At 41.0% G+C, this 16,496-nt stretch overlaps 1 protein-coding gene across 1 annotated transcript; it reads left to right on the top strand.

Annotated features, from left to right (window-relative positions):
* The first annotated feature begins 1,417 nt into the window (after positions 1–1,417).
* Positions 1,418–14,518, top strand: cab39 (calcium binding protein 39). The gene is made up of 9 exons (XM_034604557.1): positions 1,418–1,641; positions 5,927–6,082; positions 6,206–6,370; positions 7,551–7,669; positions 8,699–8,867; positions 11,042–11,101; positions 11,435–11,500; positions 11,974–12,117; positions 12,376–14,518. The coding sequence occupies exons 2-9, from the start codon at positions 5,969–5,971 to the stop codon at positions 12,562–12,564; spliced, it is 1,026 nt and encodes a 341-aa protein (XP_034460448.1). The 5' UTR covers positions 1,418–1,641; positions 5,927–5,968; the 3' UTR covers positions 12,565–14,518.
* Positions 14,519–16,496: the final 1,978 nt, after the last annotated feature.

Genomic DNA, 16,496 nt, shown 5'->3' with positions numbered 1-16,496 from the left:
AAGTGGATATAGCTCTTAAAACGTAAGATACTTTGGATATGTTGTTTAGCTTCTATGTCTAATATGTTGGTGTTCATTGTGTACAAAAAATTTGTCTGTCAGCATGTGATGCTCATTGCATCTGCTACAGCTTGAACCAGTGTCAGCTCAGCATCCAGGTGCAAGTACAACGTACGTTTACATTCAGTGACAATTGTGTCCTTTAAACAATGTGGAAAGATAAATGGGAAACCAACCAACCAACTGACCTATACAGCATCACTAGAATTGTTAGACTATGCACCACGCTCATTATATAGTGAACTGAATTGAAAATATTTTGTGTTGTATGACCTTTTAATCTCTTGAATGTTTTTCTTTATCTGTTATGAAAGAAGAACTGAAAATGTACATCTGAACACTATAACACCTCATTTTGAAAGGCCACTGATAGGACAGGAAGAAACTGACATGGTTGCTTCCCAAAGGGGAGTTTTGGACTAAGACTACTGCTGGCTTTAATTTCCATTACCAATACCTGGATAAACAGTCAACGGTCAATTTAGCTTGTTTGGTTGTTGTCTTGTGGTGATTTTTGCTGTACTCTTTGTCCTGCTTTCTATTAATAGCCCAGTTCTCTATCCACAGCAGTCAGCATCCAGCCTCAGCAGTTATAACCACCCATCACTTGCAACATCTCACATCCAGCTGTATCCCCAATCACTGCTTTACTCCTCTGGGGCAGGAATCCACAGCTTCTGCTTCCAGCAACCGTCTCTAGGTTGCACTCTAACCTGCTACCTGTGGTTTCTGTCAGCCAGCTTCAGCCTGATCATTTACCTGACATCTCAGGAACAGTCTCAGCCCCAGCCTCCACATGCAGCCCCTGGAAACAAAAAGGCAGCTGTGCAACCAGCATCCCTCTACTTCCGCAAGAGTACACAAAGACTTATCAGACGTAAAAGCAAAAGTACCTTAAAAATACAAGTACTCTGTGCAGATTATTATCCCTGTGAGTGTTAAATGACATATTATAGTAGCTCAGGTGAAAAACACATAGGTTAGAGTGCTATTGGGTGTAAAAAGGTGTCCCTCTTCAAATTTACAAATTGAGTAAGATTTGAAAAATCTGAGGAAGCCAAGGGGGAATGTTTTAAAAAACAACTGCCTCTTCAGTCAGCGTTACAATTTAATTTTTTTTAATTTAAATTAAAACCATGACGATGCGAAAGTATATATATATATGTAATTGATAAGCTACCTTTTGTGTTTTTAGGTGTTTTCCCCCTGTGCTCTCCACACACTGTACATTATAGAATACAGATACATTGTGTATCCAGTTATTCGTGCCCGAGGGGTGAACGCGCCCTCCTTCGACCACCTGCCATCCCCGCGCACTGGAACAGCGCTGTTGCCATGACGCCAGACGGCCGCAGGGGGCGGTAGACGCAGTTGCAGTCAGTGAACAGCGCTGCGCTGTTAGCGTTAGCGGTCGCACTCACAGAGAGAATTAGGAAACGGGGGCCGCACAATTAACTATAGTACAAACAAGGGGAGGCGACGAGCGAGGAAAACAAAGCGCTTCTTGTTCCAAGGAGCCCCGGACTTGCCTCCTGCTGTCCTGACAAATCGGGGGAAACGAGTGAGAACGCCGTTTACAAGGTACTCTATTGTATACATGATGCTACGTATAAATATGTGCACGCATGTAAGGTTTCATTAGCCCCAAAACGGCTGTGCTGAAGTTAGCCAGTTAGCTGCCCTCGCTAGCGTTAGCCGACAGGACATCTCTCAGTGAACACAGAGGTTGTAGCTGAACTAGCTGATTATCTGCTAAAGTCAAGCGTGGGCTCATAGTACAGGCTGGCGAGCAGCCCCTGTCAGGCCTGGCTAACGTTATGCTAAGACAGCTAGCTAACGTTATGCTAAGACAGCTAGCTAACGTTAGCTGCAGCACGTTACCAAACGGACTGTCAGAGGCTCCCTCCCTCCAGTGTTAGCTGTTCGAAATGAAGCTGCAGACGGTTTGTTAGCACCAGGCCCGCTGAGGCCTTGTGTCTGTCGTGCACACACACGCTGTGAGAAGAGAACCAGCAGCTCTGTTGTGAAGAGGACAGCGGTGTTTCCGCTACGTTCATTTTGCAGCGGATTGCGGCAGCCGCACATTACATGTCGGGTGTCCGTGCACCGTGCCCTCAGCCCTCCGCTGACCTGCGCTCACTCTTCACCACCATCACTGATCAGGAGTCATTAGGACCTGAACGGGAATTGAACTTTACTTTGTGTTTGTGTGATTCACACGTATTTAAACACATTGGGGGAACAAAACGTCATCTTGCGCGCACGCAGTTCACCTGCCACACACAACACGAGATGTAACGTGACGCGCACATCCAGGGCACCAGGGTTAAAGTGACAGGTGTCGTGCCAAGGTACTTATCCCCCACACAGACTGTGCCCCTGTGGAGCTGGACCCACGATACTGACCTCAGATTTCACCTGAAACTCGCCACATGTGGATTGTTTACGAGATGGTTTTATTTTGTTCAATCTACGAGGTTTTGCAAAGTAAAACGTGTCTCATCAATCGAAAGAAATGCATTTATTCTTCTGTACGTGTTACCAAAATGATTCATTGCTCCGAGTTGGGCAATCAGAGCAATCGCATCCTGTTCCTGGTAATGCAAACGTTTCTTATGATGATTTGAAAATGTTTGAGGCTAATGTACCACAGGGAGCCCTCCACCGTTTAGAAGCTAAATCCAAACATGTGTAATTCAACAGTTACTCATGACACACGATCACGATCACTGTCGTCATTAATACTTGGTTATTTCTACAAGGCTGGACTTGCAGTCTTCCAAAATATGTTACCTGTTCCATTATGCCCAGCCTCTATCCTACCATCAGGTGTTTTATTTTGCAATTACTTCACATCCTACCTAATGGTGGTGAATATTGAAGTTTCCTCTTTCCTAACCAAAGTTATAGTGTGACATACATTCTGTCTGACTGTCTATCGGTCTGTATTAAATATACACATAGATAGAAGGAAATGCCTATATTTACTGACCTGTGCAATTCCTGCTCATATACTTTACAATTGTTAATATACAATTTATTTCTTTTCTTTTACTCAACAGTATTTTTCCTCTACTTCTGACACTCTTGCAGTGCTGTTACAAGTGAATTTCCTGAGTGTGGGCTCAATAAAGTTTATCCACAAATGTTTCCACCTTCTCAGCACACATGATCTCTTCCCAACCAGTAGTGCATATTAGGTTTGGTTGTGGGTGAAGGGTGGCAGGCACGTAGGTATACCATCACAAACATGGAGAGCACACAGATGGGTGGTGCTCCCTGTCAGGTTCATGTTGACCAGCTGCGCACAGGGCAGTATTATAGGTCTGCATAAGGTTGTGTAATTTTTTTTAATTTTTAAATATCAGATATAATAAGTGTTGCAGAGATAGCTTAGCGACATATGTAAATAAGTTAGCCAGATATGTGGACTAGCATTAGCTGCTCGTAGTGGTGGTTAGCTAGCTGTCAGATCATTGCAGAGCATCTGCTGCTGTGTGGACTGAAGGCTGGAAGTGACGCTGTCTCCTGACACTGTTCTACTGGTTTCCTGCTAGGAAACTGTAGTCCCTTCTGTTGTAATCGTGCATATGTAAAGTCTGGTTTGTCAAACAGGACTGTATTTTTTCCCCCTGAAAACAGTATTGTGGTTTGGACTCTCATTTTGTCTGCAGAGCTGTGTTAGTTCAGTGTTTTTGACAAAGTCAGGGTCCCAGCACCTCTGACATGAGTTGTCCTGACATTACACCCGCCCTCGTAGTAAAGGAGTAAATGTGAGTGAACAGTGACCAGCTGATTGTGAACCTGCCATATGTGTGACCTCCCTGTGTGCGTCACCGATACTGAAGAGGGTCATGAGCAGAGAGGCTCTCCTGCTGCCTGCTGGCTACATTAACAAGAATTAGCCTGTGCAAAAGAGGGATTTGGCCACCTGGCGATGTTGAGGTGTGTCTGCATTAATACACTTGTAAGCAAGCACCACTCAGGCGCTTGACTTTATTCTTCCATTCACGGGCCGGGTTAAAGTATTTCAGGCCAGTCACTCCTGACACATCATGAATGGTGAAGTACTCCTCCTACTTTGGTGCTGCTTGGTTTTTATTCCTGGCCTCAGTGTTACTTTTGAAATGTGGACTCTGCCAAGACCGGAGAGGAGAGCTGCAACTGCTGGCAGGTTGAGAGTTTAGAGAGGATCCTGACAGGACAACAGGTTGGTTTCATACTTTTAAACCAGTGCCTTTTAATTTTTAAAGTGTACCTCTACGTGACTTGTGTTCATGTTTTGTGGCAAACCTAAAAATCACACTGGAAATGAATTTCCTACAGTGTTGCATAGTTAATGCAAATGTATTTTTAGTTGAAATGATCATGAGAGTGGGAGTAAGTTCTATTGATGTGTTTGTTCCCACATTTTCTTTCTTATATGTTAAGAAAACTTGGCTTTTGCCCCACAGTGTGTACAAGGTGGTTGGGTGGGTCAGTGAATTGTGTAGATAAGGGTCTTTGTTAAGTAACCCTGTTGTCGCATGTGTCTTGTTGTATCGCTCATGATATTTCTATGGTAGATTTCTATACAATTTTTTGTATAGAGAAGAGTTTACAGTGTATGTTTTTTAATGTGTTGGCTTAGATATGTTTGTTGCTGTACAGGGAGTGGGTCAAACACAGGCCTGAGGATATGTTGTGAAAGTAGGTCAAACTTAGCACGATTAATCATTTACTAACAATAACCAGAAGATTCCAAACATTGTACATCTGCCCAATGAAGCAATGAAGGTCAGATCTAGATATGACATTAATAAAAATACATCTCCTTTTCTCTGCTTTGTTTGTACTGTACTGTTGAGACATTTTTATGTTAAGAAATGTTATTAGTTGGGTTTGTCTTCAATGCTTAGCTTACAGTTTGGCATCAGGGCTTTCTACTTTGTTTCACAGCAGGTGTTAGTTTTGTTTCTTCATCAGAGTGTACCTATCTTTGCTCCAAATGAACATACCAGAGCAGCAGTTGCATTAGCTCTGAAAGATGGACTTGAATTGTTAAAACTAACCAGCACACTTGTTGGGGACAGACTCGAACAGCACCACCTGCTTCTCTCTCTACCGCCTGATGCTGTTATTGATATTCTGCACTGAGGCCAGAAATCATCTAGTAACTCACAATACAGTCAAGATAATCTGGCCACAGACGCAACACTTAAAAAAATCCTATATAGGAAGAAACGCATCTATAGTACAACATCTGTGCCACCATTAAATTCTATATTATGGAAAATTACACTTGTAAAAAGGTGAAATGTAAATATCATTTTGTATAAATTTGTCTGAATTGTATTTACTGCCATATCGTACGTGTTCCGTTCAGAGGGTTTTATAAACAGGAGGGAATTAAACATACACAGACAAAGCAGCAATACTGTCCTCTTATTTTAATATCACACTACGACGAAAGAAATACATCTGTCTGAGTAACACAGAAGAGAGAACGACAGCACATATTGCAGGGGACAATGTAGTTCTGTAGTGGTTTATTGATTATTTGTCTTATCACATGAGCATTGAGTGACAAGCAGTCGTTCTTGGTTGAAGCTCCACACGTATCTGTAAGTGTTATTTTCAAGATCTATTCAGTCAGTTTTTGTCCAGACTTGCATGGAATGGTGGTTATGTGACTCCTAAATCACCTGAGTCACAGGCTATATACATGTATATTTGTCATCACCTTCTTCACTGAATCTGACTAGATCATCCACTTCCTATAACAACTGGCTTGGGTGCAGTGTTGGATACATACAATCTGGAAAGTCAGTATCCAGAACTGTAATATTAACAGGGTTTTGATCCAGTTTTACATTTTATTCCTCAGGTGGACAGTCCGCTGTCTTGTTGCTCGTGGTAACTCTCCACCATGCCTTTCCCCTTTGGCAAGTCCCACAAGTCACCGGCGGACATCATCAAGAGCCTTAAGGACCACATGGTGGTGCTCGAGAAGCCCGACATCTCTGACAAAAAGGCGGAGAAGGTACGATGCAACTCACAATTTTATTTGTTCTTCATTTTTTTTGTGGGAGCTTTGTTAAGCTTGAAATCATGTGAAATCTGCTTTATAGTAAGTTTATGTTTACTTACATATGCATATATTCAGATCACAGAGGAGGTGTCAAAGAGTCTGGTGGCCATGAAGGAGATCCTATATGGGACGAATGAGAAAGAGCCCCAGACAGAAGCAGTGGCCCAGCTCGCCCAGGAGCTCTACAACAGTGGTTTACTCAGCACATTGATAGCAGACCTGCGGCTCATCGACTTTGAGGTGAGACTTAAGGCGATTTCAAACATGAAGTGCGGCGAATGTCCTCAATGAGTCTGACTGCAGAAATTCTGCAGTCAGACTCGTTCACAATAACACAGAAATCTTCACAGCTCTCAGGTGATGGGTGGTGTCTGGGTACAGCATGCAGGAGGCAGGACGTGATGTATTAATTCCACTGCGCAGATCACTTGTTTTTGTTTACAACACATCAGCACTGGTGACTGCCCGTTTTACAAAAAGCTCTCGAATCTCGTCTTTCCTAGTCGACATCTTCATCTTTTTCTTCTACATGTATGGCACCTCGTCTGTTGCATGCTACAAACGTCATCAACACCCCCACTGAATCTGCGGCTCTGTTGGACTCATTCGGACATTATCAGGAGATTTTACCTGGGGGGGGGGGGGGGGTGTCCTTTGTAGGAGTAGAAGAAAAAGGAGGAGAATCATTTTGAATGACTGAGAGTGATAGAATGTGGAACCACAGTGTCACAGATTTATAACCACGAGGGTGTTCAGTGAAGTTGTCTTATTTAATCTAAAGTACGTGAGAGAAAAGGATATGTATTGAAAATGTAATGTGACGACAGTTTGACGTACGTGACAGACATGACTATGTTGATATAAACTCATGTCTCCCTGCAATATGTCGGAGCGGTGCTGTGTGGTAACTGCTGCAGCAGCCTTCCCTGACTCACCCTGTCACAGCATGACTCACTTTGTTGTGTGATCTCATCCTCCCTCCCAGTTTCAAAGAAAAATGATGTGAAGAATTGCAAATCACATGAGTGCAATAGAGAAGCACAACTCAATGGATATAAAAACTGCACTTATTTGATGTATGATGAATTCGTAAATAGGATTTTTTTTCTTGTTTCTTTCCTCCTCCTGTGCTGAAATATCTCAAATGAAAAGCGAAAAGGTTTCATTGCAACAGCAAAGAAATAACAAATCTACAGATTTCACATAAACATTTATCAGCTGGTTTCATACGCCTGACACTTCACAAACACCGTAGCTTTCACTTAGAGCAAAATCTGGACTTTCCACCTCACCTGGTTGCATTGTCAGTTTGGAAGTGTGTTGGAAAATCTTTTTTTGTGTTAAATATTTTGTATTGTATACATACAGCTTAGAACTGTATCCAGACTTGGATAATATCTGTTTGTTCTGTCACCTCCAGAGTAAGAAAGATGTGGCTCAGATCTTCAACAACATCCTGAGGCGTCAGATTGGCACTCGCACGCCGACGGTCGAGTATCTCTGCACCCAGCAGAATATCCTGTTTATGTTGCTTAAAGGGTAAGCACGCACACACACACACACGCACACGCACACGTTTCCAGACATGACCTCCGGATAAATTGATTTCCTGCAGACTGACTCTAACCTCAACCATAATTACTACTTCCTCAAACTAAACCTAACCTAAACTTAAAGCATATCTTCAACTTAAAATTCAATGATTTACCTCATGGAGTCTTTTTGTCCCCATAAGGAAGACAAGTATCCATAATGTGAGTGTGTTAACAAATGTATGTCCCCACAACATGAGTAATACCTGGACCACACACACGCCACATTATTGAAAAGTCAAAGCAACTTCCTATACGAAGAGGAAATTATTTTCAAAAGCCACATAAAAATGGCTCAAAAGATGATCTGAATGAAGCATCATTGTATTTTGGTAGAAGCTGTGTCTGTCCAGCTTCCTGTGATGTTATTGACCATTTTTATCAGTTGTTCCTGTGCTCCAGGAATCCTCGTTCTCCATGAAGCAATAGTGAAAGCAAACAAAACTGATAGATGATAGTATTTGCCCAGGAATGTGCACAAGCAGATGCTATACCAAGGATTTTACCCTTTTAAAACTTTATATTTGAATGTTTAAAAATTTTAATATGTGACATCTGCAACTAACAACCCTGCCATTGTCTTTTCTGTTAAGTCCTGTTTAAGATTAACCTGCAGCTCATTGATCCAAAACACATGAAGACATGTTCTTGGATTCACACAACTTCAGATGATTTGTATATTTCATTATATTATTTTGGGTTTAAATACATGAAAGGGACCCGATTTAAATGTTTCTAACAATGCCATGTTCCGAGAGGACTCAGACACCATGTGCAAATCCACGTGTTATGGAAACTCGCATCTCTTATTTACAAAGTTATTAGTCATTCATTTCTGACCTCATTAGCACAATTGTTCATGTGTACATCTAGTTATTTTAGACTATTTTACACCTCATCAACCTCTTGTGTCTGTGTACTAGCCTATGCTATTAACAGATGACAAACCTTTGTCCCATGTTTCTGTTTGGTCCAGGTACGAGTCTCCAGAGATTGCCCTAAACTGCGGTATCATGTTGAGGGAGTGCATCAGACATGAACCGCTGGCTAAAATCACACTGGGGTCAGAGCAGTTCTACGACTTCTTCATATACGTGGAAATGTCCACGTTCGACATCGCCTCAGATGCATTTGCCACTTTTAAAGTAAGTTGCTCAGCTGTTTTAGAGAGGCTGATTTTGTTTTAGATATCTTTTGAGAAAGTTTACTCCATAAATGTTAAAGCCAGTCACTCCTTTGCAAAACATTATTTCAAATGTAACTTACATATTGGAAGTGCGCAGCAGATATGCTTTCTACACTTTCATGATATCTATATTCAGAATCCCAATTTCCTACATCTTGATACTTCATCGTCCGTCTTTCTATAAATCTATCGTCTATCTAATGTTACACACTGGGTCTAACTTGAGAGCTCAAACAGAAAGTGATGCGTTGGCTGCAGATAGATGCTGCTGATGCTCTTGCTGATATTGTAATTAGAATGACACACTGATGCATACACTTTGTGACTGTGGATTTGCAGCTGATGCAAAGAAAGGGGCGTGTATGCATAGTTTTGTGTTATGATTTACAGACCTGAGTAAATCATTTAAGCTCTCATGAATCTGCCTCTGATTTTCAAAACGAAGGTCACAGCTTCAGCTGTGAAAACCTTGAAAATCTGTTTGACTTTAAATTTCTGATTAAATGTAAGATTAGAAACTGATCATGCAGTGTGCTGGTAATAAAACTAATATATTCATGTCATTTGGTTAAATGATGTCAAGGTATTCAAACATCAGAATTTGAGCAGGTCGACTCGTAACAGTAAAAAACAACTCCCAACGTGCTTTTCTTCTTAAACGTGCTTTTCGGTGATGATATAAGTTCGTCAGCTGGAGGAGGGGGTTGTGGGAATGTGATTTGCGGTGTTGATGGTGCAGGATGCTGCAGGACATTGCATTGCATGGTGGGATTTGTAGTACCTGCATTGTGGGCAGTATAGCACTGGGTAACTTTTATTAGCAAATCACCTCACAGGCTTGTATAATTGTATGTAATATAATCGTACAATTGTGCCCAATAAGGTCCATGGGTCTTGAGTTGGACTTGAAATAACATGCGTCTTGTGATCTGATATGTCGGTTTACATCTTGAATTAGAAGATGTCTTGACACGGGAGTGGATTATACTTCCCCGCTCTATATACAAAAACACACAGCTCTTCTTTTGATTATAGTAGAAAAAACTGAAAATCAATATGTGATGGTCAGTGTTCATATTGTGGTGAGCCTTCACAAATAGTTTGATGTATGACCTGAGACAGATGTTAATTCTAGGGCTGCAGCTATTGCTTATTCCATCAATTAATCAGATAAAAATTTGCTTTTGCCTTATTAATTACTCTGCAGACGCCTATGAAATTAAGTTTTGTTGATAGCGACTTGCTACACCCGGTAGAACAGGTAGAAGCTCGGCTAAACACCCATGACAACCGTTTCACCTAAACCAAACATAATTTTAACACTAGGCAACTAAATCAGCAATGAAAGCCCATTCCACAGATTCTAACGTTATCTTTCTTGTTGTTCTAAAACCAAATCTGAGCCGGCAGCCAAAGAAGACCAAAAAATATTTATAGGTCATACAAATCATGTCTTACCTTTGTTGTTTTGACACAATAGGCCTTGTTTTAATCCATAAATCTGATACATCAGCTGCATGAAGCTGAACATGTTTGCTCCCTTTTGCAGTAGAGTACGACAGGACAGAGGATTTAGCGTCAAAGACTGAGTTCTGGATTTTATAAACCATTTAATATAGACTCGACACAGACGTCAACATGTCTCTGAGAGAGAATGAGCGTGCAGTGATAGAGAGAAAGAGAGAGAGCTGCTGCTTTAGACATGAAACAACAGTAAAAAAAAAAGTTAGAGACCTTACATGTTGTTATGAAAAGTGTAAAACAATTTCAGATCATTATGTAACAAATTGGACTGAGGCCACTACAGTTTTATTAATTAACATGAGACACTGACACAATTTCAAGTGCACCACAACAGTGAGGCTGCCCACAGCAGGTGGTCTGTGTGAAACATGGACACCCCTGAGCAGTACATGTTTCTATGAATTAAACAAAGCTTCAATGGAAAAAAAACAAGCATTCAGGGTTTTTCTGTCCTGTATTTTTGGAATAAAATAGCAATGTATTTCTAAGGATGATGTCTGCATGTGTTTGAGTATGTTGTTAGTACGTTTTCCTAAAACCAAGAGATTTGGGATCAAGCTGAGTCAACGCCATTTGTCCATATTAACAGTCTGCACTGTCTGTTTCCAGGACCTCCTCACAAGACACAAGCTACTGAGTGCAGAGTTTCTGGAGAAACATTATGACAGAGTAAGTCTGCACTGAACTAAAAGCCACTATCTAATATGAGATCAAATTTGAACTTTCTTTTTTGGGAAAATCAGTTGCACAACAAATGCAGTTTATCACAGTGAACATACATTAATCAATCAGTCTTAACACTTTAATATGTACTAGTTGTTTAAATCACTATGTTTGAGATGATTGTTTCCCCAAAAAGTATATACCAATAATTTCTGAAATTGTTTTTAATTTAATTTCTGTGCCATTGAGTTCATACAAGACACTGATGCAGGTGAAACCACTATTTGGTGCATGTCGATGACAATCTCCCTCTTACTCGTCTTCTCTCTCTGTGTGTAGTTCTTTAGTGAATATGAGAAGTTACTCCACTCAGAAAACTACGTGACTAAAAGGCAGTCCCTCAAGGTAAGGACCGTGACTCATGCCACTAAACAGGTCTCATGTCATAGTGCAATTCTGCTCAGAGCTAATTAAAGATGAAGTCTAGACAGGGTTGAGTTTCTCTACAGTTTCATATTCTTGTTATGATCGCCATCTAGTGGTGGACCTAAACAATCTTTAACATGTCTTTTTAAACCCCTACATTTTCTAGTGTTTTCTTTACTTTCCTTGTGATTTTGACTGTACATTGACTGCATAGTTTCAGCTTAGTGTGGATATTATTTAATATTAGTTCAGTAAGGGTTTTGTAGCTCTGAAACCACAATCTATTTTCTAGATGTAGAGAAACAAGATTCCCCACAGCCAAGTTATTACCGAATTGAAATCTCCCTCAAGTTACTAGTTATGTTCTATTCAAATCTATATTTTGTGATGTTTAAGTTTTGTTGACACTAAATAAATATTAATACATTTTTTCTTACTCTGAAACGATCTAGTTACTCGGGGAGCTGCTTCTCGACCGGCACAATTTCACCATAATGACGAAATACATCAGCAAGCCAGAGAATCTCAAACTAATGATGAATCTGCTACGGTACAAAAGCCGCAACATCCAGTTTGAGGCGTTTCATGTTTTTAAGGTAAAAACAAAGCATGGTTTAAGGTGTATGTCTGTCATCTTCAAAGGGCTCAGAGGAAAACTGGTCTAAAAAAACACTCAGATGAGCTAAGAGGCTCATGACTCATGGCGTGTGTAGTGCATTCAGCATTCTGCTAACAGAAAAAAATGTATGAAAAATAACAAACAAAAAGTAAAATAAACAACAATAGTAAGGACTGACATCAGTCAATCATTATCTTCATATATTAATATCTTCACCCGCTTCCTCCTCTACCAGGTGTTTGTGGCCAACCCCAACAAGACGCAGCCCATCCTGGACATCCTGCTGAAGAACCAGACCAAACTCATCGAGTTTCTCAGCAAGTTCCAGAACGACAGAACAGAGGACGAACAGTTCAATGATGAAAAGACTTACTTGGTCAAACAGATCAGGGACCTCAAGAGGCCTGCTCCCCAGGAGGCCTGAGGAGAGCGCAGAGGTGGCTGGGGGAGGAGCCACCTGGACTACGTCTGGAAAAACACCCAGACAACGTCTGCTTAACGGAACCTTCAGCAGCTGCTCAACTGGTTTCTGAACAAAAACTGAGGAAACAAGTGAAAACCCAACAAAATGCAAACGTATCCATATCAACTCATCAGCTCCTCTGCTCATCAGAGAACATTTGTGTATTTTTTTCAGTCTTTTTCCTTCAAAAGAGTTTAGAGAAAATAATAGATGCTGCTGCTTTCTTGCACATTGAGACATATAAAGTATATTAAAACAGTCCATCAAACATAGTGAGAGAAAATGTCCGTGCATTTAAATTAAAACAGACTTCCTGGTAGACACACACATAGTTTACACGCACATATATGCATCAAATGCATATACTGCAAGAATATCGGCTGAAACCTTGAGATGGAAATGGTACGAGCAAGTTGAACACTGGTGTGTTTTGTTGCATGCCTTGAAATGTGACAGATCCCTGGCTGTACCCGGCGTCTGCTCTGTGACGGCCTGCCCAGTTTGACTCCCATGTTCAGTGCCACAGACTCGGAAATGCACACGCATCACAGCAACCGCCACAGTTTGCATCTATGCCTTCATCCAATAAAGCGACAGTGGTTAATTTTACCGTATTTTTGTGGGGACAAGCTCTCAGATGCCATCACCCAGAACCATTCTCCTCCTGTGTGCTTTGTCCCGACACAGCACTTGAAGCACATGAGGAAAGGAGGGAGGGATGAAAGGTTTGGCAAAGCCCGAGAGTTGGGTCTCTTTAACGTTTTGTGGGACAGGGTGAACATGTACATATGCCTTTTTTTTTTTTTGCTTTGTAGATTTTGTTTAACCTTGACATATGAATATATATTATATATATATATATATATTACCTTAAACATCACGTTTTTGGTTAATTGTAATCAAATTACTTTCTAAACCATAATAGAAACAACAAACAAGTGACATTGTTTTTGCATTTCATCTTACTGCTGAAATGGTTGCTGGTGGGTTTCTTTGTACATAACATTTAGCTAACCTATAGGATATTAACAATTTGTACAGCAGAGGAATGTCATGGTATTAGCTCTGGATCTGTTAATCCTCGTTTTATCTTACACTTTTGAGTGTGTCTCCGACTGCTGCAGAGGGGAGTGAGCAGTGCAGCGGGGGAGGGAGGGGAAGTATTAACTGAAAAATAAAAGCCTGTGTGTTTGTGCACTTTGTGAGGAGCTGAGCGATCAACATCATCTAACTGGAATCGAGGACTGGGTACCCCCTGCTTCCCCTCCTCAATTTCATTAACTTTTTTTCCTCCCCTTCTCTTTCTCACCACTCGGCTGGTGGCCTGGGAGCATCGTGTGGCCCCACAGCGAGTGCGCTTCAAGGGTGAGATCATCTGGAAATTAACAACTTGGCACATTATTCTTTGTTTCCCTTTCTCCTAATGTTTGAGCCGTTTCTCTTCACAGGGTTTATAATTCCAGTACAATAATGAATGTAAAGCATTGTGGGTAGCAGAGTCCTTTGGGCATGTTGGATTGTCCTCATGGTGCTGAGCAAAACTGATGAAACCATAGATTTGTTCATTTGCAGTGAACAACATGGTCAATGTAACGTTTCATATTTATACATTCAATTAAGAGAATACAAACCATCTGCGTGCAGACAACAGCTCGACCCAGATAGACCCCAGATGCACATTGAACATGCATGTTCCTCCACTGGCTGTGCATGATGCTGTACTAAAGACGTTGTACTGGAATTGTTTTTTTTCCCCAAATATTTAGCAACATTGAAATGTCAAATTGAACTCTCGGCTACATGGCTGTATGCTGACTTTGACTGGAGTTTCAGCATAGAGTGTTTGGGTGTCAAAGGCCTGGGCCCTACAATCAAAATAAAGAAAAAAAACATTTGGAATAAAAATACAAACGTGGTCGTTTTCTTCCTGTATGCAGAAATCACACATCGGTCAAATGGTAATATTCTCGTATGTGTATCAGCTTGGTGTATGGTGGGAGTATTATAGTAGCATTAAGGTCATGTAAAAAAAAAAAAAAAAAAAAAAGATTAAAGTTAAAGGGATAGTTCACCCAAAAATGAAAATTCACTATCTACCCACCAGTATGCCGATGGAGGGGTGGGTGAAGTGATTGAGTCAACAAAACCACACATCTCGGAGGTAAACAGTGTTGCAGCCAAATCCAAAACCAAAAAAATCCTTCATACTGCTCCTGTGGTGTCATCCAAGTGTCTGTAAGCCCAGCAATTAAAATTCGACTCGGAATGGAGTCATTTACACCATGTTTTTAGCCTAAATGTCCTCTGTGATCTACGCGCGAACACGGCTCCGAAGGAGGATAACAGCAGTACAGAGGTGGTATTAATCCATATTGAGCCAATATAAACTGAGGGGAACAGGCAGGTGTAAGAAAATAAGGGTATAGACAAATACATTTAAAAAAAGATGCTTTCCTGTAAAAGGGGTAAACATATGAGTAAATATGATGATAAAAATGTGTAGCTCACTTTTCATGTTTAAAATTTTTTTTTTTAAACAAGATGATAAACAAATACAAAAGAGAGGAGTAATCTTTATTATGTTAAAAGGTGGAAACATTTGATGGAAGTAATTTTGGGACCTAATAGGGTTGCCGGTTGAACTCTTCTGGGTATGAAGCTGGGTATAAGCTAATCCTTCAGCCTACACCTTTTAGGTACGTACATTTGTTTTTCTCTTTTATACATTTTTTGTGAACGTTTTGCCTTGTTTTTATAACGAATCCTTTACGAAAAGAAAAGTTTTTGTGTAGTCTAATAAACTAAACTGACCAATCAATTATAGCCACTTTAATTCCATTACTCTAAACAAGCTGTATGTTTTCCTTCACAAACCAGGTCCTTTAGATTCCTGTTTATAAGGCTACAATATTTATAGTTATTGGTCACCTTTAGAATGTTTTTTTGAATGGTATTCATCCCCTTACTGGTCCTTTAAGGGTAGATTGAAAAAAAGTCACTTCCGGTGGATAAAGAGAAAAACAGAGAGAGGAGCAGCTCCGCTTTAGAGGAGGAGACAGAGGGAGGCCCGACGAGGAGAGACAGCAAGCTCAAATCGTGGCAGCGGCAGCTGGTAGAGGCACTTCCGGTGGCAACAGAAACTGCCACTGATATGTAAAGTCAGTTGCCCCAGCTGTTTGGGGACAGTTGCCACTGCTGCCACCCTGTTTGAGGGTAACTACCGCTGTTTGTGACTTATTCCCTGAGATGTATACGTAGTTGAATGTTTACCAGCGTGTTGCTGTTCTGAGCACCAAGAATAATTGATCTGTATTTATCCAATTGTATTTTGAAACATGCTTGTTTATATGGCTGATTTCTTTGTCATATTTGTACCAATTCTGCCTAAATGCTGTTAATACTTTGCCTATGTTTTGTGTCATTGAACTGCACTTACATGTAGCACTTTGTAGTTGGGCTTTCTTGTAGAAAATTGTACTTTCTTGATTGTTGTTGTTCTGGGTTTGTACCCTCATGGTTGAATGCACTTATTGTAAGTCGCTTTGGATAAAAGTGTCAGCTAAATGAAATGTAATGTAAGCTTGAAATCACACTGCTGCCAGGCTACAGTAGGGCACCTGCAGCAGCAGCTCCCACCTTTGTTTGGAGGCACCTGCCTCTGTTGCCACACTGTTTGGAGGCACCTGTCTCTGTTGCCACACTGTTTGGAGGCACCTGCCTCTGTTGCCACACTGTTTGGAGGCACCTGCCTCTGTTGCCACACTGTTTGGAGGCACCTGTCTCTGTTGCCACACTGTTTGGAGGCCTCTGTCTCTGTTGCCATATTGTTTGGAGGCACCTGTCTCTGTTGCCACACTGTTTGGAGGCACCTGCCTCTGTTGCCACACTGTTTG

Source organism: Hippoglossus hippoglossus, chromosome 13, assembly GCF_009819705.1.
Source record: "Hippoglossus hippoglossus isolate fHipHip1 chromosome 13, fHipHip1.pri, whole genome shotgun sequence".
NCBI classification, from domain to species: domain Eukaryota; kingdom Metazoa; phylum Chordata; class Actinopteri; order Pleuronectiformes; family Pleuronectidae; genus Hippoglossus; species Hippoglossus hippoglossus.
Note: the sequence above shows the minus strand (reverse complement) of the source record. Positions and strands in the feature narration are given on the sequence as shown.